General features: G+C 39.5%; 1 protein-coding gene across 1 annotated transcript; it reads right to left on the bottom strand.

The window, feature by feature from the left end:
• Positions 1-5,598: 5,598 nt before the first annotated feature.
• Positions 5,599-24,275, bottom strand: LOC118575135 (PRAME family member 12-like). The gene is made up of 5 exons (XM_036175795.1): positions 24,222-24,275; positions 10,502-10,531; positions 8,899-9,173; positions 7,722-8,309; positions 5,599-6,166 (listed from the first exon to the last, which is right to left on the bottom strand). The coding sequence occupies exons 1-5, from the start codon at positions 24,273-24,275 to the stop codon at positions 5,599-5,601; spliced, it is 1,515 nt and encodes a 504-aa protein (XP_036031688.1).
• Between the last annotated feature and the right edge of the window lie 1,733 nt (positions 24,276-26,008).

Genomic DNA, 26,008 nt, shown 5'->3' on the forward strand with positions numbered 1-26,008 from the left:
CAGCCAAGAATGATGTCCTGATAACTCCGTCCTCATTGCCATAGAGTTCATAAAAGCTTGGGATATCTATCTAGTTAAAGACTATAAACTTTCCTCTGCCATTTTGACCCTTCACAGGTCTCTGACATTGATGACTAAGCTAACAGTAGCTTTGCAGTTAGACAACAGCAGGCAATCAGCTCCTTCCCTCAAGGCTGCAGCTATCTTGTTTGTTCACTAATCAGTTCATTAATTAGGAAAAGCTACTAGGTCTCTTTTTAAAAAAGGCAAACTGGTTCGTCTTTCTCACAAGCTTCATATATTGAAGAAAACACAGGTTTCAGATGTGAATCTGTTTCAGATGTTTTATGGACACTAGTTGCAAGGACTCAAAAAGGTTACAAGGCTTAGGTCCACTTGTTACAGGTAAAACAGACTCTAGATAAGTAAAATATCTAAATATAAGGTTTCTTTTAAGCTCCTAAATTTTAACTTTTGTCCTTAGAAGATTTAACAGACACTATCTAGGGAACAACAATGGACTGCAAACTGTTGATCTCTGGACTTGCTAAAAGTTGATGTAAACCAGTCCAGCCAATGGGACTGCTTCCAGTCCCTTCACCGGGAACAGCTAATCCCCATTGCCCAGCCTTTGACTAGCCTTTCAGTATTCTTGTGCCCTGACAGTCGACACCCCAATTTCAGCTGGAAGCAGCTATACAAGAGTACATTGTCCCTCTCCTCTTAAAAGGTTGAAAATGCAAAGGAAAATTCCCTTTGTGGGAAACCTGTTGCTTACATCTCAATCATTCTGGGCTAGTCCAGCAAAAGTAAAACCTTGGCCATGCAGAATGAGAATTTTACTGCCCCATCTGAATGATGGGCCTGAAACACTGGGTTGACCCCATGCATTCATGGTATTGTCCTAAATTCAAGAACAGGGTACTATGTAATCTTCTAGCACTTTACCAAAATAAAATACTATAAAGAACTTAGATGGATTTAGCCCAGTCCCTTTACACTCTAAGTGGGCCATGGGCACAGCTGCAGTAATGGTCTGCAGTTCAGCTGGACTTGCATCAGCAGGAGACATAGATATAGGGACCTCAGCATTGATATTACAAGACACAAACTAGAAGACTTTCCAATCAGTCATAAATTCAGACTTAGCTCACACTGCGGACTCGTTTGGCAAACTAAAAACATCTCTAGACTTCCTAGCTGAAACAGGCTTGTGGAAGAGATGAAGTCTTGATCACTGGGGGTCATTTAAGATTCAAGGAGTATACTAAGAAAAAAGGCCAGAGAATGGGAGACCCAGGAAGGGTCTGGATGGTATGAGGGTTTATTTAATTGGTCTTCATGGCTTAGCACTATACTCTCAGCACTAGGTGGACCATTTTTCTTTTTTCTTTTTTGGGGGGTGGGGGGTGGGGGTTAAGACAAGGTTTCTCTGTGTAGTTTTGGTGCCTGTCCTGGATCTCACTCTGTAGACCTGGCTGGCATCAAACTCTCGGAGATCCACCTGGCTCTGCCTCCTGAGTGCTGGGATTAAAGGCGTGTGCCATCACCGCTTGGCCTAGTTGGGCTACTTCTAATCCCTATTCTACTCATCTTGGGACCCTGCTTGATTAATAGGCTGATCACCTTTTTGTGTGGAAGATTCAATATAGTCCAGCTCATGGTCCTCTGGTTTCAATATCATTCCCTAGAACCCAGAGATGTATGGGACCCATGATTCTATCCTCTCTGCTTACCTGTAGAGGTGAGGATAAAGAGGCCTTATTTAACATTAGTGCAGCCATGATAATCTGAAGACTAACAATACTAACACTAGTCATCACCATTACAATAACCAGGAAAAGCCACAAACTCTATCCTATGGGAGGCCAATCAGAATTGAAACAAAGAAGTACTAAATGGTCTATCTAGAACATTAAGGCTAGCTTACACATCCTGTATATAGTTTGTCAATTTCCTTGCAGTAACACCAGCAAATTACTATTTTACAAAACTTCTATCATCTCACTCCTGCCCAATCCTGTGTTCAACCCCCAGGTGAATCTGGATTTTGCCTAAGCCCCATCCTTTATTATTTTAAAACCATGCCTCAACTGAGCTTGATGCTCTCCCTGATCCAACCACTGTGTCAGAAAGGAAAGAGAGCTCAAGCATAAGCTTACAATAAAGGCTCTTTGTTTTTGCACAAGAAATTGGTCTCCTGGTGGTCTCTGGGGGGCTCATGATGTGCACATAACAAGCTAACCTGAATGAGAAGAATCTTATCAAATAAAAGAAGCACACAGAATAACAAGTGAATTGGACCAAAGGAAAAAAGTCCACTTAGCACATAATAATCTAAAGATTAAAAATGCATACCAAAGAAAGCATATTAAAAGCTACAAGGGAAAAATACCAAGTAATACATAATGGCAGACCTATTAGAGTTATACTTAATTTCTCAATGGAAACTCTAAAAGCCAGAAGGGCCTGAACACAGGTGCTAAAGATTCTAAGAGACCATAGATGCCAACCCAGACAACTATACCCAGCAAAACTTTCAATTATCAAAGGTGGAAAATATAAGATATTCCATGATAAATCAAACTTAAACAATATCTATCTACAAATCCAACCCTACAGAAGGTACTTCATGGAAGGAAAAATTGAACCCATGGAGAGTACTTACATGAATGTAAGCAAAGAAAATGATCTGACAAAAGCAAAGTCAAAAGATGGGAAACTAGGAAACTAAACCTCTCAGTGTCACTCTGACTTTGTCTGTCTGTCTCTCTCCCAAACACATACACATACACACACACACACACACACACACACACACACACACACACACACACACGAACAAAAATAACAAAAACAATATAACGGGAATCAACAACAATTGGTCATTGGTATCTCTTAATACAAATGCTCTTAATTTCCCAAAAAGAAGATGCAGACTAACAGAATGCATATAATATTGGGTTCATCCTTCTGCTTTATATAAGAAACACACCTCAACATCAAAGATAAATATTACCTCCTGGTAAAGTGTTGGAAAAAGATATTCCAAGCAAATGTACTGATGAAGCAAGTTTATGTAGCCATTTTATTACCTATCAAATTATCCTGCCACCAAAGTACCCTATACACCTTCAAAGCAGAATAAAACCCAGAATTATATTATTCTTAGTTCTAGGAGTGTTTCCACAATGATGATCAAGGAATATATGTTGCTATAAATGTATAAATAAGTATAAAGGTATATACTTTTATATAAATATTACTGCATTATCACTACTTGTAGCCAATTTTCTAAACTGTCTTATTAAATAAAAAACTGGAGCCAAATATAGGGGTAAAAGTCTTAGAGATCAGGGAAATAGTGAGAGCCACCAACCAACATTACCCAGAGTAGATTTAATACTCTACCTCTTATCTAACTACTTTTTATAGTTTTCTTACATTTTATCATAAAATATAGAGTAGTAAAAATTTACCTCTGGCCGGGCTGTGGTAGCACATGCCTTTAATGCCAGCACTCGGGAGGTAGAGCCAGGCAGATCTTTGTGAGTTCAAGACCAGCCTGGTCTCCAAAGCGAGTTCCAGGAAAGGCACAAAGCTACACAGAGAAACCCTGTCTCAAAAAAACAAAACAAAACAAAAAATTACCTCTGAAAATAATAGTTCAAGAGCCTATTAGGTTAAAAAATAAAAACTGATATTATTATATACACATGTACTGAAATTGCTCTAAGTATGTAGTGACCAAACATTAAAATACACAATATCCAAGGAGATCTTAGATTTTATGAGCAAAGTGAGATACAAATGTGGTACACTTAGTGTTACTGCACACCAGAAAGAAATATTGCTGTTTTTATTTAAAACACATAAATTGAATTCATTCTCCAAAAACAGTTTTAAGTATCTACACAATGACCTATATAACTATGAGATAAGAGTACAGTAAGAATAAAATTACGTTATACATATTTGTAGAACAGCTTGATTCTCATAACATTAAAGATATTTGTATTTACACTTGATCACCAGAACACCTGTACAGGAGTTCAGAAATAATAAAACTCAGAATCAATATACACAGTTGTAAATTGTAGAACTGAATGAAAGTTATGCTTGACAGGATGGCAGGCAAAGATGCATTTTTTTAAATTAAATTTAATTTAATTTTTTCAGAGACAGGGTTTCTCTGTGTAGCTTTCTGCCTTTCCTGGAACTCACTTGGTAGCCCAGGCTGGCCTCAAAAATCACAGAGACCTGCCTGCCTCTGCCTCCCGAGTGCTGGGATTAAAGGGGTGTGCTACCACCACCTGGCCCAGTATAATCCACATGTAGGGTTTTTTTTTCTTTTTCAGAGCTGAGGACCAAACCGAGGGCCTCTAAATCCCCAACCCCATCATATAATTAAGGATAGACAGGCAAGGCCATCTGAATCAGATCCCCATACACACATGGAAATTATCCCTGAAAAATAAATAAATGTAATAAAAAAATGAGTGCTAAGTAGTTGCTCTTAAGTGGTTCTTCTGAATCTTATTCCCTATCTAAGACTTCAATCAGCCAACCTACATTCAAAAACTGAACTTTTCTTTTAGCAACAAAAAGCAATCACATTAGTGAACTCCTACACATTTTCACTTCTCATTATTCTTAATCTGTAATTTTTCTTTCTATCGTGCATCTGTGCTCTTATGAAGGTGTACATGTGTGTATGGGGTGCAATGTTCATGAGGAGGCAAGAGGAAAACTTTGGGTGTCATTCTCCAGCTGTCATCCTCAGATTTGATTTAGCAGTAAGGATCAAAGTATATGATACTTAGAGCAGATCCTACCCACATAAAAAGCATCTTTCTCTGTTTTATACCTCTGAACTATTGAAAGCTATTCTGGGGTCCAGCCTCTAATAGCCTTGTGCTCAGAGGTCCAGGAGAGATGCTACCAACAGCAAGAATAATCTGAGGGAAAGAATCTAAGTGCACCAAGTTCTTCAATGCATTCATTTTATTCCTCTGAGACAAAATTCTGTCTACAAAGCTTCAACTCTGTACTTATACTTAGCTCCTCTCTGTCCCTCTTCTCATAGTTCTAACTTCTTTCTGTCTCATCCTCATCTTCATCTTTGTTCCTTTCCATCTCCTTTCCTTCCCTGTTCTCTCTGAAACTGGTCTAAAACCTTACAAACAATTTGGCTGTTACAGCCCAAAGTAAGGCTTTCAAGGTCCCCACAATAGCAGTGATAGTCAGCTTCATTTACAACCCAAAAGGGGAATGAATAAAGGAGGTGGGGTGAAAGAGTACTGGAATAGGTCAGAAAGGGAATTTATGTACTCAAAACATATTCTTATAAGTGGTTTGGTGAAACATTACTAGTTTATCATCAATGGGGATGCAGATGTGTTTTAATGATTCTACAAGACACCTCTCCCCACAGACCTATTATTCTTCATCAAGTAATCCAATATAATTGATTCCAATGAATAACATTTTTTTCTGATATATCAAACAGTATCTGAAACCACAGGTTCTGAACATTTTCCTGAAAGTTCTATCTCTTAGGCTTTGATTTCTCGGCTTCTTGGTTCAACCAATTCCTGTTTATGACAAACAACGACAAAGACTGGTCTTCCCATTAAAGACACAGCGCTGGAGACATTTGCGGCAAACGTCTGTGGCAAAGCTGATAACTTTGGGCTCTCTTTTGACTCTGAGTGTATTCAGAACATCAAGACACAGATTTGCAAATTTGTTGACTAAGACATGACCCTGGTCATTATAGCACTCCTGTGGGGCAGGGTAATGTTCATCAGTTAACTTGCTTAGATTGGCCATGCTTTGCAGAAGGTCCTTCAGGGCAGACATGGAGATGACAGTGTCATAGAAATTGACACTCCTTAGCTGGAGGCACTGGCTCAGAGCAGGCAGCAGGGCACTGTGCTGAGAGTCTCTGATACAGCACTGCCTTATTTCCAGAGTTTGCAGAGTGTCTGCTACACTCTTGAGGAGAACTTGCAGAGCTGTGGGACATAAGTTGAATAATGAAGCACTAAAAAGGGTCAGATATTTTAGCTGAAAAATCCCCCGACACTGAGACAGGTGCTTCAAGGTGGAAGGTGGGATATGGCTCAGTTTGATGGACAGAGACTCCAAGGGGGTCTTCAGGCATCTAAGGAAAGAACAAAAGTTTAGTTCTGTCTCATGGTCTGGGAGGGCATTTTAGTTTTGACACTACTACATAGCCAGTATCTTAATATTGTTTACTATTGCTATGATAAAGCACCATGATCCAAAGCAATTGGGAGAGGAAAGGATTTATTGGCCTTGTGATTATAAATCCATAATACATCATTGAAGGAACACAGAGCAGGAATTCAAACAGGGCAACAACCTGGAACCCGGAAATATTCAGAGAGGCCATGCAGAAATGCTGCTTATGGGCTTGTTCTCCATGTCTTACTGAGCCTACATTGTGGACAATAAAAGACAACCAGCCCAGGAATGGCCCCACTCACAATAGTTAGGGCCCTCTTGCATCAATCAATAATAACAAAAATGCTCTACAGGCTTGCCTATAGGCCAATATCTTAAGACATTCCTGATTTTGAGTATCTACCTCTCAAGTGACCTTAACCTGTGTCAATTTCATGTACAGTTACCTAGCACAGGGTTGCACAAAGAAAGGTCAGTGTGTTCTTATATGGAGCACAACACCCAAGGTACAGCCTGTTAGTGTCTGCTCATTAGAGTCACAACGTTGCCTTCAAGAGTCTATCACCATCGCAAGTGCTAGGCTCAGAACTGAGTGATACAGCTTCTCAACCCAATGCCAGAGAACCAGAGATGGCCACTATAACCTAGAAGGAAAGGCTAAATGAGGACTAATCCTGAATAGTTCTAACAATGTCTTGGCCTGTGCCTTCCAGAAACCACTACAATTCTACCTTCCCAATATAGCCTATGCCCCCTTTCTCTGAATCATTGCCTGAAATTGACACTCTGCCCTTTCCCACCATTTTTGTTTCTACTAATCCAAAATATGATCACAACATCTGTCCCACAATTGCAAGATAAAAGCTGACAGAGGATCCACATGGGAACAAGATAACTCTTGTTCATAAAGATATAAGGACAGAGCTGGAGAGATGGCTCAGAGGTTAAGAGCACTGGCTGCTCTTCCAGAGGTCCTGAGTTCAATTCCCAGCAACCACGTGGTGGCTCACAACCATCTGTAATGAGATCTGGTGCCATCTTCTGGGCTGCAGACATACATGCAGGCAGAACACTGTATACATAATAAATAAATAAATCTTTGAAAACAAAAGATATAAGGACAGAGATCACAAGGGAAACTGTGCATGTATGGCACCGCACCACCCAACAGCCCACTACTCTGTCCTGTTCCCTCCCATCAGGGTAGACTGGACCCCAAGGAAGAATACATAAAACACATTAAGACCCTATGTGAGCCATACCGTGTGCCTATTACTAAGAAAGCTCTCTTCAACGTCTCTAAAAACATATTAGAAATTAATTGGTGAGCAGTCAGTGAAGCAATTGTGCTTCTGACCCTGTTAAGATGGTATCCAGACCATTCTCAGTATTATGACAAACCAATAGCTGTGACAGTCACAGTGACTAGCTGATCTCAGGTCTCACTAATCTCTAATGTAGCAGAGGAAAGTTTGCTGAAGTAGCCAAAACAGCTCTCTCTCCTTTCTTACCTGAACAAATGCTTTATGTGCTTATTGGAAAAGTAGGAATCATTGACGATGAGATCCTGGAGGCATTTGAGTTTGGAGATTTGAGCAAGGAACCTAGTAGTACACTTCTCTCTATCTTCTAAGGTATATACAGCACAGTTGATGTAAACAGAAACACGTGCTAGATGGAGTTTGCGCAAATTTCTCATCTGGACAAAGCAATGTTCAAAATGACCCAGCTCTCTTGGAGTCCAGTATGTGGATAGATACAACTCCTCAATGTAGTGTGGCTTGAAAATATTCAAAACCTTCATGAAAACCTGCTCAGGAGCATCACAGATTATCATCTTGGAACAGCACAGTTGCACAGGCCCTTGTTGCTGCTGGGCCCACTGCAGCAAGTATGCTTGCTCTTTATCCAGGGCAAGTTTTAAGAAAAAATCAGTGACAACCTTCAAATGCTGCCTCAGGGCATATCTAGGTAGGTCATTCTCTGTTTTCGCCTTACTCAATGTCCCTGTTGAGCTCTCTCCACATTCTAGGCCAGGCCATACGTCCCAGAAGACATGGCACACTTTCCTCAGGTCCAGGACTCGCAGCTTTGACCTTCTGTGAGAGAAAAAGTTGTGATATGACAATGAAAGATCAGAAGTACAATAGAGTCAGTTGTCATTCCACTACTCTAATGTCAGCAACACTTGTCAGGCAAGGGCCCCCTTCATGAGCTATATCCAAATACATGTCCTGCATCTCTTTTAAGTTACTGTTGAATTCTGTTTTTATTACCTGGGGGAGAGGACAGAGAAGACTAATCCTATGACTACATCTACACTGAGGTGCCCAGCACTTGTGAAATATGATTACATTTTTTTTTTTTTTTTTTTTTTGGTTTTTCAAGACAGGGTTTCTCTGTGTAGCTTTGCACCTTTTCTGGAGCTCAAGTGGTAGCCCAGGTTGGCCTAACTCACGGAGATCCACCTGGCTCTGCCTCCCGAGTGCTGGGATTAAAGGCATGCGCCGCCACCACCACCCAGCCATGATTACATTATTAATTAGTTAAATTATAAATAGAGGCTTCACGGACTTGAAAGCTGAGAACATCAGATGACTGCAATCGGCCACTGACCCCACATACTTAACTCCACAATTCCCTTATCAATTACCAGGTAACTTCTATTCTATTCTCCTTTGGCCTTACCTCAGGTGAACCTTCTGTTTCAATAACATGTCTACACCATCCAGCACAGCTTGTAATATCACCACATCATTGTCCTGCATCAGTGCCCCCACAGGGAGGCAGGAGAAGGGCCATTCTGCCACCATCGCTGTTATTATCTTCATATGTCTGCTGTTGAAGGCCTCCTTGAACAGGGATGGGAAGAGCTCCATGGGCAGCTTCTGCAGTGCTGAGATTGCCAAGGCCTCATGTCTCAGCAGACTCCTCACTGCCAGTCCCAGGAGTGTAGATGGAGCCTCAAGGTTCATTCTGAAGGCTCTTCAGACAGAAGGACCTGGTAAAACATTCAGGAGTCATATATTTACACTGTATCTTATGAATTTATTTATATGTCTCACCCATCACAGGAACTCCCTCCCCAGGGCCATATTTCCTGCTCTGGCATCAGTGAAGAACTCAGTGTATCTACTTATAACATCTGGTAATCTCAAATCCTCATTCCCCTTCAGCATGTGAATTATCACGGAACTGGCACAGGCACAAATGAGGCATTGTCCTACCAGGTATCATGCTCTGATGCTCTAATCTCTTTACCCTTGGCAAAGTTTATTCAAAAAAAGCAAGCAATCACACAAGGCTTCTGTGGCAAATTGAGACTGATTACCTTTCAAATTCTTTTTGAAAGAGTGTCAAGGTCACTTGTAGAACTCACACATCTACTCCATCCCATGTGTTCAGTGTACATGGTAGGACTGAGGAGATCCCAAAAGTGACTCATATTGACCTCCTATATCCTTTTATGTTCCTTTCTTTTCATACCTTCCCTCTTTGGCACCACTTCCCAAGGAAATACAGCTTTCTGATTGGGGAGTGAATTTTTCATACACTTAATCTTCTTTTGATTATTTTTACTGAGTCCCTATTGTGTCATAACATCCTGTGTAGATGTAACCATCTTGTTAAATCTAGCTCTGCCTCCCAAGTGCTTGGATTAAACGCGTGCACCACCACCGTCCAGGTTCTGCTATGGCTTGCTCTAACCCCAAGGCAACTTTATTAACATACAAATAAAGGCACATTTCAGTACAAATAAAATATCACCATAACCCTGTGTGAAAACAAAAATACTTTGAGAATTTGAATAGCTCATTGATTTATTTTCTTTGTTTACATGCACATATGAGTTTAAATAACAACTGATTTGGTGACATTTCAAGCTGTGCTGGATGGTGTTGACAAGCTGTTGACACAGAAGCTTTACCTCAGGTAAACTGAGAGTAGATGCTAACAAACCCTATTCATAAGAATGGTCAAGAACTTGGCTAAGAAAGACAGTATGGAAAATGTAGTTTACTTTTTTAAGGTACAGTTTTGCACACAGTGGAGGGCTTCAGGGGAATTGCCTGTGTTTCCAAAGTTGAATGTAAGCCATTATGCAGCCCAGGTATGTGACTCTGACCATAATCCTGCCTGTCACTGACTGTGTTCTTATTAAATCTCCCGTGTCTGGCTAGTACACTCTTCTCCTTAAAACACTGAGCAGAAGACTGGCATGAGATCAGTTTCCTATAATGACAGCACTTTTAAGAAGGAATCATGGGGGTTCCAGGAAGATCGAATCTACATAATATTGTTTAGTGGGTAGCTGTTCCAGCTTTGACCTGGATGTTCTACCCCCATTGAGGCTTCTGGTAGCTGTCAGGCCTACCAATGGTCTGCCCCTGAGCCAGGGCTGAGATGGGAGCCCTTAAGACCCAAGGTCCAGATGTGCCAGCCCTCTTGGTTCCTGGTAATCCTGGATGTTAGATGTTAGACTGAGAAGAGTTCTTCCAAGAACACAGCTGGACTGTACCTCACCTCTCCTGGATCCTGTAACCTATCTCTTTACTTGTAATTTACCACCTCAAATAAACCTCTTGTTAATCTATGTGAAGTTGCTTTATCAAAAACCCCAATAATATTGAGAGTCACTGATAGCAAAATTCCACGGGAGTATACAGCAGTGACAACTAGAGTTCAGAAGGTCAACCAATCCGAAATAAGGGTTCTGTTAGAGAAAATCATCACATCAGAAATTATGGAATTACTGTCTTTGGAATGAAATGGCTCTTTCTTTTTAACTTCTTATGCAATGATAATATCTATGATTCTCACCTTTTACCATGCATCTCCTTTTTATATGCATCTCATTTTGGGCACAACTGGCCCTATACATTTGAGGTAGTTGAATAACTGTCCACAGCGGTGTTTCCTTTCACTAACAAAAATCTGGCTAGGGTCATTCTCCAGACAAAAGGATTTCAGCAAAGATACCTACTTTTTTCCAAGGACAAAACTGCACACAGATAAACATTAGCTAATCTCACTTACAGACAAAAGAAAACAGCCACCAGCAATTAAATCCTCAACTCCTTACTGTCACCCCATTTTATTTATGCAAGACCCTAACTAAAGAAATTTACTGCTCACATTCCTGGGATAATGTTTTAGCCACTTGCTGGTTACTAAGTAAAGGTAGTTATTTCACCCTGACCTAAGGAGATTTCTAACAAGGCCAGGCTGATGATAGGTTGCAAGCTTCGTTTCTTGTGCAAAAAAGTTTACTTTTCTAGGGACTTATACTGATATACACAGACTCCTAACATTTTACCTAACCACTCCTAGAACACATAAATTACTTTTTAGAATTCCTGAAATGATCTTATCCTTTAGTTGTCCTTACCTGAGATCTCCCCTATAGTCAGCCCCCCCAACCCCTCCCCCCTGCTGTTATGGTTGGAATTTGACAAGCTGACAACTGTTGCTTTATGTGTGGATACTTATCACCTCTCTCCTTGACCCTGGAAACTAAAAGCCTTGAATTGCTTTGCCAAAGAATTACTGCTTGTGTACATGTACTGGTTCACTCAGAGCCTTGGAGAATTGGTTTAGAAGGAAAAAGATGAGGACACAGATGGAAAGAACTAGATAAGAGATGAGAGAACAGCAGAAAGGACTGAGAGCAGAAGGGACTGTGAAGAGCTAAGTATGAGAACAGAAAAGAAGCTGTGTTAATAGAATTGACTTCGAGAATAAAGTGAATGGACTAAAGAACTCACAGTGCTTAGGTTCCTTCTATATCCCGCAGATTAGAAGCCTCAGCTGGTTGTTAGACTATTCCATGGACCCTGTGAGAAAACAATAAAGGCTGTACCTTTTATTGTTTTCAGTAATAGTGTATTTCAGGCCAATCCAGTTTAAAGGACTTCAAATAAAATTTAATATAAAATATCTTGATGTAGAAAAACTGGTTGTGTGATTTTTATCCCAATACACAATTTTTCTAACAATGAGAAGCATTCCCAAGTGTCTTTTCAATTTTGTCTCTCCAGGCAGCCATGTCTAACATGGATCTGGGATCTTCCATACTCAGGACCTTAACTCTACTCACAAGGTATGGCTGGTGTCTGCTACCTGGATCCCTTTTATTTTAACTTTATTTTCAATTTTTCTTTCAGAAAATGTCATATGAAATAATCATGGCTAAACAACCACATTCCTGGAGTCTCAGGTCCCCAATCAGCTAAGATTTGATTCCCGAGTTTCAAAATTGTTAGTAGTTCACTGCAAAATTTGTAATCTACAATTAAGAAGAACTTTCAATTCAAACAACTGCAAACCTTACTCTGAAACATTATTTAAGGGACTACAGAGAATAAAACTTCAAGACAGAACCTAACTTGAACTCCAAAATTACCCTAGGAAGCTATACAAACCAAGAAGGACCTGGAATTCAAGGCTAGCCTTTCCTGCCTGAAACTCGGCCTCCCCTCAAAAAAAGGAATGACTAACATGTAAATTCCAGTATAATAAATAGACAATTCTATTAAAATCAAAACACACCAAAACAATACCTCAAAAAACAAAATCAAATAAAAAAAAAATCAAACAACCCTCAAATTCTTTGTTTTTCCTTTTTAAATATAGAATCTTGATGTGTAGTTGAATTGCTGATAAGTCCTTCCAAGAATGCAAGTGGCCTCCTAATCCTGGTGAGTGACTTGCCTGCTCTGGAAAATTGTAACAGAGCTCCTGGTTCTAGTAGGTCCAGGCAGTGACTCCAGACTCCAGGACTCTGAGGGCTCCTCTGATCACTTTATACTCCTTTTTGGATGCCTTTTACCTCAAACTCTCTATGTAACCCCAACTCCCAAGAACATGTTTCCATATGATTTGAATCTCTATTAACTTAATCCTTTTTATGTTTAATTTTCCTAGTGTAGTTTGATTGAATCAAAGCACCTTGTGTATAATCAAAACTATAAAATTGAGGAGAAATTGAAGAGATTATGCATTGATGGGTTAAATATTTGGTGCATGTGAGGATATGTTCATATACATGTGTATGTGTGTTTATGTTATTTATATTGCTTTAGTGAATATATGCTAAATTTCAGATTAAGAGGATCAGCAATCTGACTTGGATCAATTACATTTACAGAGCCAATTTCAAACAACACTAGAATACAGCCTTTAGGAAGATGGAATTTTCCTTTTTTTTTTACATGAGAGGTTCCTTTTCTTTCTTTCTTTTTTTTATTATTATTACTATTATGTGTTTTAATTTAATTCATCAGCCATGGGTTCTCCCCCCTCCCACCCCCACCCCCATCTTCCTGAGCATGTGTCCCTGTGTAAGCTCAAGTTTCCAAACAGCCAGCTCATGCACTAAGGACAGGTCCTGGTTCCACAGCCTGGGTGCCTCCCAAAGAGATCAAGCTATTCAATTGTCTCACTTATCCATAATTCATGTGCTTTCTTTTGATTGGCTTTTTGTCTCCGTGCTTTTTGCAATCTTGGATTCAACAATTCACGCTCTTGCAGTCCCTCCTCTTTCTCAACAGTTGGACACCTGGAGTTCCACCTGCGGCCTGGCTAAGGATCTCTGCATTACTTCCATCAGTTATTGGATGAGAGTTCCAAGACCACTGTTTGGGTGTTTAGTCATCTGATCACCAGACTAGGTCAGATCAGGCTTTCTCTCAACCATTGCCAGCAGTCTACAGAGGATATATCATTGTGGATTTCTAGATACCTCTCAAGCACTCTGCCTATTTCTCTTCTCATGTGGTCTTCATTTATCAAGGTCTGTTATTCCTCATTCTCCCTTTCTGTTCTTGATCCAGCTGAGATCTCCTGCTCCCCTAAGCTTTCTTTCCCTCAAATCTTGCCCTTCATTACTCCCATTGTCGTCCAGGTTGTTCATGTAGATCTCATCCATTTCTCTGTCACTGGGTGATACCTGTGTCTTTCCTAGGGTCCCATTTTCTAGATATCCTCCCTGGAGTTGTGTAGCAGTGTAGTCACCTTTGTTTTACATCTAGTATCCTCCTTTGAGTGAGTACATACCATGGTTGTCCTTATGCAAGCTTGTACAGCCACTTTGGAAATCAATATGGCACTTCCTTAGAAAATTGGGAATCCATCTCCCCCAAGACCCAGCTATAGCACTCTTGGGCATATACCCAAGGAATGCTCAATCATACCACAAGGGCATTTGCTCAGCTATGTTCATAACAGCATTGTTTGTAATAGCCAGAACCTGGAAACAACCTAGATGCCCTTCAACTGAAGAATGGATAAAGGACATATGGTACATATACACAATGGAGTACTACTCAGCAGAGAAAAACAATGACATCATGAGGTTTGCAGGCAAATGGATGGATCTAGAAGAAATCATCCTGAGTGAGGTGATCCAGACTCAGAAGACAAACATGGTATGTACTCACTCATAGGAATTTTCCTTTTGAAAAAGTTCCTTGAAAATTGTTTTATTACATGCTATACTTGTGCTGTGGAAGGGGCAGAATCCTCAGCTACACATGAGCACTGCAAGGGTTCAAGCACAGAGGGACACTAACAGATTTGATGCAAATTCAGGAGATCTGGGGCTTTGTAATGCAAAAAGACATTATTGGTAACTGTAGGATGTAGAAGTAGTAAGGACCAGGCAGTGGGATTAGCTCACCCAGGAGCCAAGAGGAGCTAGTCGGCAGTGGGACATGGAACCAGACCAGACTGAGAACATGTCCTATAGGCTGTCAACTGAACCAATTACGGCAATTGCTTTGACACCCCCCCTACAACCACAGATCTATTCAGAAGACACCAGTTCTTCGATCATTCACTAGTGATTGCTTCTCACTGTTCCCTCTGCTGAAAGATCACAAGGTATGCTTGAAGTCAGTTATATTTCTCCAAAGTCCCTCTGCTTCACTAGAGATCCCTTTCTGATTAGCAAAGTCAGTCCGTTTTCCATGTTACAATTTGCAAAAGACAACAAAATAAAAGCCAGGATTTATAAAAACCCTAATGACCATTAGGACCATAATTTGTAAAGCTGACTCAGGAGTTTTACAATGAGTTACAAACAACCTAATCTTCACAGTGAGTCCCAGAGAAGTCTGGATATTTTTAGTGAAGTCATGCAGATCAGGTGTTCAGGATCATCTTTAGCAACTTAACAAGTATTTTGCCAGCCTGGGCACATGAGCTCATGTGTAAGTTAAAGAGAAGAGCTGTCAACAAACCAAGCAATTTTGCAAGATTGATTTGGGTGTCAGGCAGCTGTGCAGTCACTCCATTTTCTTTTCTTTCTTTGTAGCCCTGGGGGTTTAAGCCTGTGTTGTAAATAAGATAGATTTTTCTAGGTTCCATAAAGAGATTTAGCCTGAGAGGGATTTCCTAGGACCAGGTCCCTTAATATTGCAAGATACTTGAAGTAGGGGGAGCTGTCATGGCAGTCCAAGAGCAGCCAGTGCAGCCAAGGAGCATCCTTCCATTTGTGGGCTTCAGAGGACAGGGGTTTTCTATAGCATGAATCCTAATCTTACTAAAAGTAAAATATAATTATATAAAATATGGAATCTTAAGAAATGAAAAAATAATCTTATAAAATCTGTGTCTTAATTAAAAACCCAGAGCCAGATATCAGGGTAAATGCTGAAAGATCAAAGAAACCAACCACAGCCACTTCTTACCTCACCAACTCCTCAGCAGATTTGGGAAGAGTCTGTCTCCAGGAATCCTCAGACTGAATGTCTCTGAGTCCTCAGCTCAAAGGACTGAGTTCCTGTCTCCTCCCTCCTTATATGCCTTTCTCCACCCAGACACATCACTTCCTGTCTCAAATTTTTCAAAATTGCTGGAATTAAAGGTGTGTGGCTCCCAAATACTGAGATTAGTGGTGTGAGCCATCACTGCCTGGCTCCATTTCTTTTTTAGACTGGGTTAATGTCTATGGTATCCTTGAACTCACAGAGATCCAGACAGACCTCTGCCACCCAGTGCTAGGATTAAGGGTGTGAGCCACCACTGCCTGGCCTCTATGTTTAATTTAGGGACTGGCTCTGTCCTCTGATCTTCAGGCAAATTTTATTTGTTAGAGTGTGAACAAGTTATCACCACAGCTCTTGCCTTGGAGAAGAGGGCCCTGTATGTTCAATAGATTACTCAAGGTACTAGAAGAGCAATGTGTTAATTTAAGAAGTTAGTTCTATTGTCTGGCAGTGATGGTGCACACCTTTACTCCCAGCACTCAGGAAGCAAAGTCAGGAAGATCTCTGTGAGTTCAAGGCCAGTGTGGTTTAGACAGTGATTTACAGGATGTCTTGGACTGTTCCACAGAGAAACCAAACATAAATAAATCTGTTTTATTTTTGCCACTGTTCCCACGTTCTGCTACATAACTTGCAACTTCAGGTAAATGAAAGTTACTAGATGAAACATACAGCTTGTCTCCCCCTTTCCCCTGTCCTCCACATAGTGTCAGAGCTGTCTCTGCCCTTTAATACTTTAGCATTCTCATCAAGACTTCTCTTGCTGATCAATTACCCAAATCCCCCCTCTGCATATGTATTTATCTGTATGCATTCATTTGCTCTATCCCCCATCTCATCTCTTACCCTTTTCTGAGACAGTGACTTCTATTTCCACATGTTGGGCCAACTGCACCATGCAGACATAACATCTTATTGTACTTTTCTTCCATTGGGTCACAAGCTTTCATGTAAACTCCTCAGGGTGGCTTTTAAACTCACTCTTAATCTGAGACAGGCCTACACTTTGCCCTTTCATATTCATCCTTCTGAATAATTGCCTGTACAGCCTCCTATGGTGGGTATTGTGTTCCCTGAAATATTGGGTGTTCCCCGAAATAAACATATCTGGGGTCAGAGAACAGACAGCCACTAGAACAAAGCCAAAAATGGTGGCTAGAAAATGGGTCAGAGCAAGCCATAACAGCAGTTGGGCGGTGTTAGCACACACCTTTAATCCCAGCACTTGGGAGGCAGAGCCAGGTGGATCTGTGAGTTCAAGGCCACTTTAGAAACAGCTAAGCATGGTGACCCACACCTTTAATCCCAGAAACCCAACCTTTAATCCCAGGGAGTGGGGGCAGAAAGAGAAAGGTGTATAAGTCGTGAGGGCCAGGAACCAAGGAGTTAAGCATTTAGTTAGTTAAGCATTTGGCTCAGCCTGGGAGGAGGGGACTGAACCTGCCTGGACTTAATCTACCAAGTTGAGCTAAATCCCCAGGGGAGTCTTGGCCCTGGAGGAGATGGGAATGGGGGGTTGGCCTGGGGGAAATGGGGAAGTGAAGACTGGGGAATCCATGGCTGATATGTAAAATTAAAATAAATTATAAAATTAGAAATAAAAGAAATATAAATGAACCACAGTCCCCATAGACCTTCATAAAAGGATGTAGAGAGCATTCAATGAGCACTCTCCTGATATGTAGAGAAAAGGCCACAGAGCTTTGATTCAAGGAAAGATGGGGATCAATTATGAGGCCACAGACAATAATGGAGAGAAGAGCTCAGAATCATGACAGAGTTAGGGGCAGAGACATTTTCACTGGTAATACACAGAAGGAGGACACATGAGTGAAAACACACAAGATGATTTTCTCTGTCTGAGTTATGCTCCAGAAAATTGACAGTTATATTGTTATGCCCAGATCATGACCCCAAAGGGACCACCGAAGACCATGGATGTCCAGAATGCAACAGCAAGGTTTATTTTGTTTAAGTTTACAAGTCTAGACAGGGAACTCTTTCCTAGACCCAATACAGTGAGGCAGGGAGGAGTTGCTCTTTCTTTGTGTGGCTAGCTTTTTAAAGGCTAAAACTGCAAGCCCTTCAAGACAGTTGTGTGTGTGTGTGGGGGGGGGGGTTGGCTTGGGTGCTACTGGGATTGGTTTATTTTTATCTCTGTTCTCTTTTAATTGGGTGAGGGTATGTAACCTTTGAATTTATTGGTTGGGGGATTACAATTATCATTTTTGGGACTGTCTGGGACAAGTCCCAGGCTTTGTCCTTGAGCTGCCATGGGGGCTGGCTGGCCTAGCAGGTACTGACCTTGGGGGCTGGCTCAGTGGTCTGGGCTCTGTCCTTGAGCTGCCATGGATATAGTGAGGGGTCCCAGACAGTAAACACCTGGCTGAACTTTGAGCAATCAGAGTACGTGCAGATAGGGAACTACTGCAAGGACTATGTATGTCTTTTGTTCACGGCTCTCCCAGAAACTGCTTACTCAAGTCTAAGGAAACTGAAATTGAGGCCTGATCTCTGAGAGGAGACTGAGCAGCCTGTTATGGCATCTGCTTGGTCCTTTCAATATCTCTTTTTTGTTTTTGTTCAATTCTGAAAAAATACAATGCATATATATTTATAGGTAGGTAGTGTTGCCCTTAACTATTTGTCCTCAAAAAGATAATCAAACCATTTATTCCTATTATTAAAAAGCAATGTTGTGCAGAGCGGTGGTGGCACACACCTTTAATCCCAGGATTCGGAAGGCAGTGGCAGGTGGATCTCTGTGAGTTTGAGGCCAGCCTGGTCTCCAAAGCGAGTTCCAGGAAAGGCATCAAAACTACACAGAGAAACCCTGTCTCGAAAAACCAAAAAAAAAAAATAAATAAGCAATGTTGATAAATCTTTCTCAGTCCAAGTGTCCAAGTTAGGGTATTTGTTCAAAATTTTTGATATTTTATAATTAATGTCTTATCTTGAAAGTTTTATGAACATGACTACCTAAACATGATATGAATGCAGAAGACAGTATTAGATATATCAAAGTAACTGGGAGAAAGATCATGGAGTCTTAATCCTGAACAAAGACTTATAGGCAACTAAGAAATATGAAGAGTCAAAGAAATAATCTGCAAGGAAAAGTAAAACAATTGAATATCCAATAACAAATGGTCACCCTAAAAAAATGTATGTAGGTGTGGCTTTATATATTCTGACCTTCTAATTAGGAATGTGTGTGTGTGTGTGTATGTGTGTGTTCATGTCATAACAATTTTTAAATAGTCCTTGAATTTGAAAGGAAGAAGCAGATTAATATGGGAAGGGGGAAATTTTGGAGGTAAGGAAGAAAAAGAGATATGCTCCAATTATATTATAATTTCCAAAATAAATGAAGTAAGAGAAAATTTTAAAAAAAGCATCCCACTGTAAAATATTTTAGAATAAGCTACAAGAAAATACTTTTAGCTTTTGATGTGAAAAATTGCTCACAAGATGCATATATTTTTAGTGGAAAAGAAAAAAGTCTTAATATATAATTGTGAAAGATAGTGTTCATATGATACATGAATTTTGCCACATTATTAACATGTTAAATTTTTGTAGAGTTGGGGTAATCTACCTTGTCATACTAAGTCCACCACTTTATAAAGTAAATGGGAGGGACATCTTCATTTCATACATTTCTAGAGACAATACCAATTTTAATTAGCCATGCTAATGGCCACCATGTATAACAGGATTTTCTATATGGGAAAAACATTGTTCACACAGTCCAAAATCTTACCACTGAGAATGGTCAAAGTTTTATCCCAACACACACATGGTATGAGGTGAAGATGTCCTCTCAGAGATGGTCTCTCACCTGTATATGAGGCCTGAGGCCTGAGTGTGCATGACCACACATGAACAATTATGGTAAAAATGCTTTGAAAAGTCTGTACCATGTGCTGTCCAATAGACTAAGTCATGTTGCCACTACAAGATAACTTACATTAATCTGGAAATCCATATATATATATATGTTTATACATCACATTATCTGAAGTTATGATAACCTTAAAGTGAAATCCACTTAGAAATTTAGACCACAGAAACTAATGAAGTGGAGCAAAACCCCTGTCCATAGCTAATAAATTCTGTAATCTTGATAATTAAGATGATCATTTCTTGGCATATAAACATGCAGAAACAATTGAAAAGAGAAAAAGAGACTGAAACTTAGAGAGAAGATATACATTTCCTCTTTGAAACATAAATTCACTCTCACATTTTATAAAGATGTAATCAGAAATCCTACAAAATGATGTTAGTTTTAAGACACATATACTTCTTGGACCCTAAACTGTATTTAAAAAAATGTAGCAAAGGAGTTGTACAATGGTAGATTTTAAGGAAAGGAAAGGAAAGGAAAGGGGAAGGACACAAATATTAGTCTTTTGTAATAACAAAAGTATTTCTTTACCACAAACTTAGTTTGATTTTATTTCTGACTTACTATGAAATAGCCCTATGTGGACATAATCATACCAATGTGAGTTATGAACAGACCCATAAAAATGAGATTAAAAAAACTTACTTGACATGCATGGCACAAGCATTTAAAAGGGAAAATGTGTTGAGGAGTATAAGATTAAGATATAATTAATTTAATTAAAAAAAACTTTGAAGGTTGGAGATTTAGCTCAGTGGTAGAGCACTTGCCTAGCAAGCGCAACGTCCTGGGTTCAATCCTCAGCTCAAAAAAAAAAAAAAAAAAACTTTGAAGGCAGGCAGAGATAGTTTGACAACAAGGAAGTATACACAACTTCTAAATCTGACACCTTAGTCATAAAGTCCTAAATCACGCAAACTTGTGACTCCACCATCACATCCCTCCAGAGTCACAGCTTTCAGGGCATCACCACTTTTCACAGGAGTACATACAGACTTCAAGACTGCCCTGAAGAGCCAGGTAAACTTTATAAAACCATGCTGCCCCTGAACCTAACATAAGAATCATGTGGTTCTAAAGGCATGGCCAAGTAAGATCACTAGATTACAATTGTCATATTTGGAAAAAAAATCATCAATATGAAACAAGCAACCTTATTGTATCATCTTTGAGAAAATAAAGTGTGTGTTAAATTGTATATTGAGGAACATACAATTAAATAAGGAAGGTTTTTTTTTTTTTTTTTTTTGTTTTAGTTTTTGTTTTTTGCCAGAGCTGAGGATCGACCACTGAACTAAATCCCCAAACCCTGTAGGAAGGTTTTTAATGATAAAAGTAAGTATAGAAGTTTGAATACATATATCACCTGGATCATATGTAATATGAAATCTGAAACAGGATAAATGAGAAAAAAACTTACTGTATGTGCATATCAGTGAAATAGTATGGTAGATAAGGATGTGGAACTTTGTTGCCAGTGTAGAAAGTATGAACTTGGAAAAAGACACCAATGACCACATCTCCTCCGTGGTGAAAATCTTTGATGCTGCGGTAACTCTCAGAGGAGCTATAGGCATATACGTGCCTGTGGTTATAAAAGATCCTGATAATAAGAACCAAAAGAAAACATCCTACCAACACACATGTCTGTTCAGACATAAGTCTCATGGGTCCAGATGTCAAAGTATCTGGCAGGTTTATACTCTTGCATAAGTGTTTGTGACCATATGTGCTTCTAACTTTGTTGATGAGTGAGGCTTTCACACAGTAATCACTCTGAACACTTTTTTTTATGCCCCCTCCACTGCATTGAGAATTCTGGAACTCTTTCTTCCCTTGGGCTCTGCGTCTGAGGCCTTATATTCAGGTGAAAAACACGTTTATAGATTTTTCTTCTATTCCCGAAGTCACCATGAATTCAGCTAAAACAACAGGCAGTAAGAGCTCAGGGATGAAGTCCTCTTTGGCTAATTTAGTCTCAAGAATGAAACAAGAAGCTTTTCATGTGAAAACAACTGAGGTTGGTGTAAACAAGCTATACTAGATGATGACATTCTAAGTGTAGAGGGAAAGAGAATGGCCCAAAATCCTATGCCAGATGAAACCCACAAAAATGCTTTGATTTTCCCAAACCAAAAGAAACTAGTGGATTCTACCTGGCTAGTATCTGTGTCTCAGAGTTTTCTTCCTTCTATGATACATCTACATATGCAGATCAATATAATGTCCACACACAATGAAATCCGTTCATTTCTCACTTTGAGAAAATTAATGGTTTTTCTAAATTATTCACTTACAAATGGGTCACCTAATTGAGAAATTAAGTTTTCTGTTTCCTTTCTGGGCTTTGTGCTACTGCACCATTGCAGTCTAGTTAATCCTCACTAAACCTTTGAGTAGACATGTTTTTCTAATCCATACCTAGAAAGTTTATCAGCTACTTACCTTAATTGAGAACATGAGGGTGATGAGAAGTCCTTCTCTTTTATGCATAAAGCATAGTAATGCCTCTAAATGTATCCTTGACCCAATAAAGCAAATGAAGCTGTGATGAGCAGCGCTCTATTTCCTAGTTCACTAGTTAAAAAATGAAAAGTAATTTGTCTTATGTTGTATCAATGAATGGATGCTCCATCCCACAAACAAGCTCCCCAAGGAAAGAACAGAAGAGTGGACTGTATGAAAACCCACAGACCCTTCTCTGAGGGTTGATAAGCATCATTCCTTTCTGACTCATGTGCAGTAGAAGGAAGACTGAAACATCTGAAATAATCCAATTGTCAGTGAAATTAGGAAATACTTCCATTACTTGTGCTTCAAATCAAGAATAGAGCAGACAAGAGGAACTGAGATAGCCAGACATGAAAGGTGAACACTGTAAATGACCTGCAAGGGATGTGCTACTTATGGCACAACACTCTTTGGACTTTATTACTTAGATCCTGAGCTCACTTCCACTCTCAAGGGTGTTTATCCTTTCTTTAAAGCTCTTCATTTTGTTTCCCTCCTCTTGTTTCTAGTAAAATTATTTATCATGTGAAAAAATAGCATTGTCTGGAATCATGGGAGCTCTAAATTCAGATCTTCAGTCTTCTAATAACCAAGGTAATCCTTTTTAAGTTATTTTAATTAATGTAATCTATTTACTGATTCTTCATGAATTTTACATCATGCACTTAAAATCTTCTCAAGTCCAGTCCCTCCATATGTGCCTCTCTCCCTGCAGCATCCTCCCACTCAGTTTTTTGTTTTGTTTTGTTTTGTGAACTGAGGATGGAACCCAGGGCGTTGCATTTGCTAGGCAAGTGCTCTACCACTGAGCTAAATGCCCAAACTATAAGTTTTTTTGTTTTGTTTTGTGTGTGTGGTTTTTGTTTTGTTTGGTTTGGTTTTTTGTTTGTTTGTTTGTTTTTGTTTTTGTTTTTCTCGAGACAGGATTTCTCTGTGTAGTTTTGGTGCCTGTCCTGTATCTCTGTATGTAAACCAGGCTGGCCTCAAACTCCCAGAGACCTGCCTGGCTCTGTCTCCAGAGTGCTGGGATTAAAGGCATGTGTCACCAATGCCCAGCACCACCCCCCAATTTTTTGAAAATTAAAAAAAAAAAATAAATCAAAGAAATATACAAACCAAACCAAACCAAACAAACAACAACAACAAAAAAAAAACAAGAAAACAAAACAGCACCAAATGCCCGTCTTTGCTCCTCCTCTTTTTCCACATCTTCAGCATCTCTTCATATGTCCTAGTGACATGAGGAACCACCCTGTATCACATAGTATACCCTTTTATCCAATGAGCTTTACTTAAAAAGGTTTATTGCAATGCTTCATTGGTCTGGTTCCAAACCTCCAGTTTCTGGTTCTCCATCACCCCTGGATTCTCACCAAAAGCTGTCTCATATATCCCAAAGCAACTGTGAGTTCTCAAATATTATTAAGGACCAGTCTTAATAATCATTTTCCCAGGGTCTCAGAAGAAATGCTACAAATGGCATGCATTAATTTTAGGAAAAGAATCTAAGTACACTGAGCTCTTAGACCATCAATTAATTCTTCTGGAATGAGGTGTCTACACAGTTACAGTTCTGTACTTAAGCCCAGCTCCTTTCTTGCCTGATTTCTCTCTACCTTCATCTGCTGTCCCCTTTACATTCTGTCTTGGGTTTCTCCATGTAGTTTTGGTGTCTGTCCTAGATCTCACTCTGTAGACCAGGCTGGCCTCAAACTCACAGAGATCCACCTGGCTCTGCCTCCCGGGTGCTGGGATTAAAGGCATGAACTACCACCACTTGGCTTTACATTCTATCTTAATTTTCTCATCTCAGTTCTGCCCACCTTGGTCTTCCTCATCTCATTTTTACCCATCTCATTCTTTCCCATCTGGCTCATCTTCCCTCTCATTCTTCTAGTTTCCCATCTAGTTCCTAGTCAAAATCCTCTCCAGTCAAAATCCTCAAAATACTCTCCAAGTCTCTGAGGTACACAGTCATATACCCATGCAATAGCAGTGCTCTAGCTAAAGCAAGGTCACCTGGCTGGAATTCTTACAGAGTCATAAAGGCAGACAAGCGTTTTCCTCAGGCAGTGACCAGCAGGGTTTCTTTTGCAACCCAAAAGGGGAGTGGTAAGGGAGGAGGTCAACTAAGAGCTAAATCAGCAATATATCGGAAAAAGTGAATTTATTTGTTCAAAATACATTCTTAGAAGCATTTAGATAAAAATAATGGGATCTATAATGTTAGTGAGACTGTACAAGAAAGGAGGGTCTCAGCTTAAATTGCACAAGAAATAAAACTACCTGCCTGACCTAGAGATAAGCATCATTTCCAAAAAGGTGTTATCTTAGTTCAGGAGATCTTTAGCCTTTAAGCTAAAGACAGTTGTGAGCCTCCACCTGGGTGCTGGGAATTGAATCAAGGTCCTCTTAATTGTTGAGCCATCTCTCCAGCCCCATGGTTCAGTCCTTTAACTATAATTCTAAATGGTAGAACTGGAGATAGAATTTCCTTTCTCCTTCCTTGGTGATTGGAACATTGATGTGGGTGTTTCCCTTTTAAGCATGAATTTACTTAATTTCTGAGTTTTAATAGGTTTGAATAACTAATACTTATAAGATTAAATTAAGAAATATTTAGTTTTACATGAAGCAGCAAATACCTATCATCTTGATCAACCCAAATCTTCCTGTGTATCTAATGGCTCATATTGTTTTATAATTTTTCATAAGAAATAATATAGAGCACTATACTTCACTGTTTCCCATAGTCTTTAGCTTTATAAAATAGAAAAGGTTATTTTCTGCTAATGTATGTAATGTGGTACTAAGGTATTTGCTAAAAGTGTTTCAGATGTGTAGTGAGACTATAAATAGAAAATTAGGACCTAACAGCATACTAATTTAATTAACTGGAAATTCCTGTGTATTAGTCAGAGTTTTTTATAGTCACAACATTTAAGAGATGAATGTCATTTATCTCTATCTATCTATGTATCTGTCAATATCTACATATGTATATGTGAATTTACAGACTGCGCTCCAGAAAATGCCTAACAGAAAGTCCAAGAATCTAGTAGCTGCTCAGTCACAGGAGGCTGCTGGGTGTCTCACCTGGATTTTTTTTTCTTTTTCTTTTTTTTTTTTTTTTTTTTTGTATATGCTGGAATCACACAGAAGCAGCTTCAATGCCAGTGAAGAAATGGATGTGCTGACAATGTGAGGGAAAGTAGACAAAGATTTAATAAACAACTTTCCTTCTTCCATTGTCCTCAATAGAAAATGTGACCCAGATTAAAGGTGTGCCTTCCTGCCTCAATGTCTAGATTAAAGGCGTGTGTCATCCAGCCTCAGGATCAAGATAAAAGGCATGTTGTTTTCTTATCTCAAGGTCCAGATCACAACTCTACTCTCCATTTCTGAATTATAGCTCATTCCAGATAGACTCAAACTGACAACCAAGAATAGACATCACAATCCACCCCTTTTCAACTTGACACAAAATCATATCACCTTATGTCATGATTAGTTTCCAAATGAAAAAACAATAAGCAGTTCATAATTATGCCTAACATGACTATCCCAACATAAAATTATAAATGCATCATTATTATATTTAGAATAGTGG

The sequence above is a fragment of the Onychomys torridus genome, unplaced genomic scaffold (genome assembly GCF_903995425.1).
Source record: "Onychomys torridus unplaced genomic scaffold, mOncTor1.1, whole genome shotgun sequence".
NCBI classification, from domain to species: domain Eukaryota; kingdom Metazoa; phylum Chordata; class Mammalia; order Rodentia; family Cricetidae; genus Onychomys; species Onychomys torridus.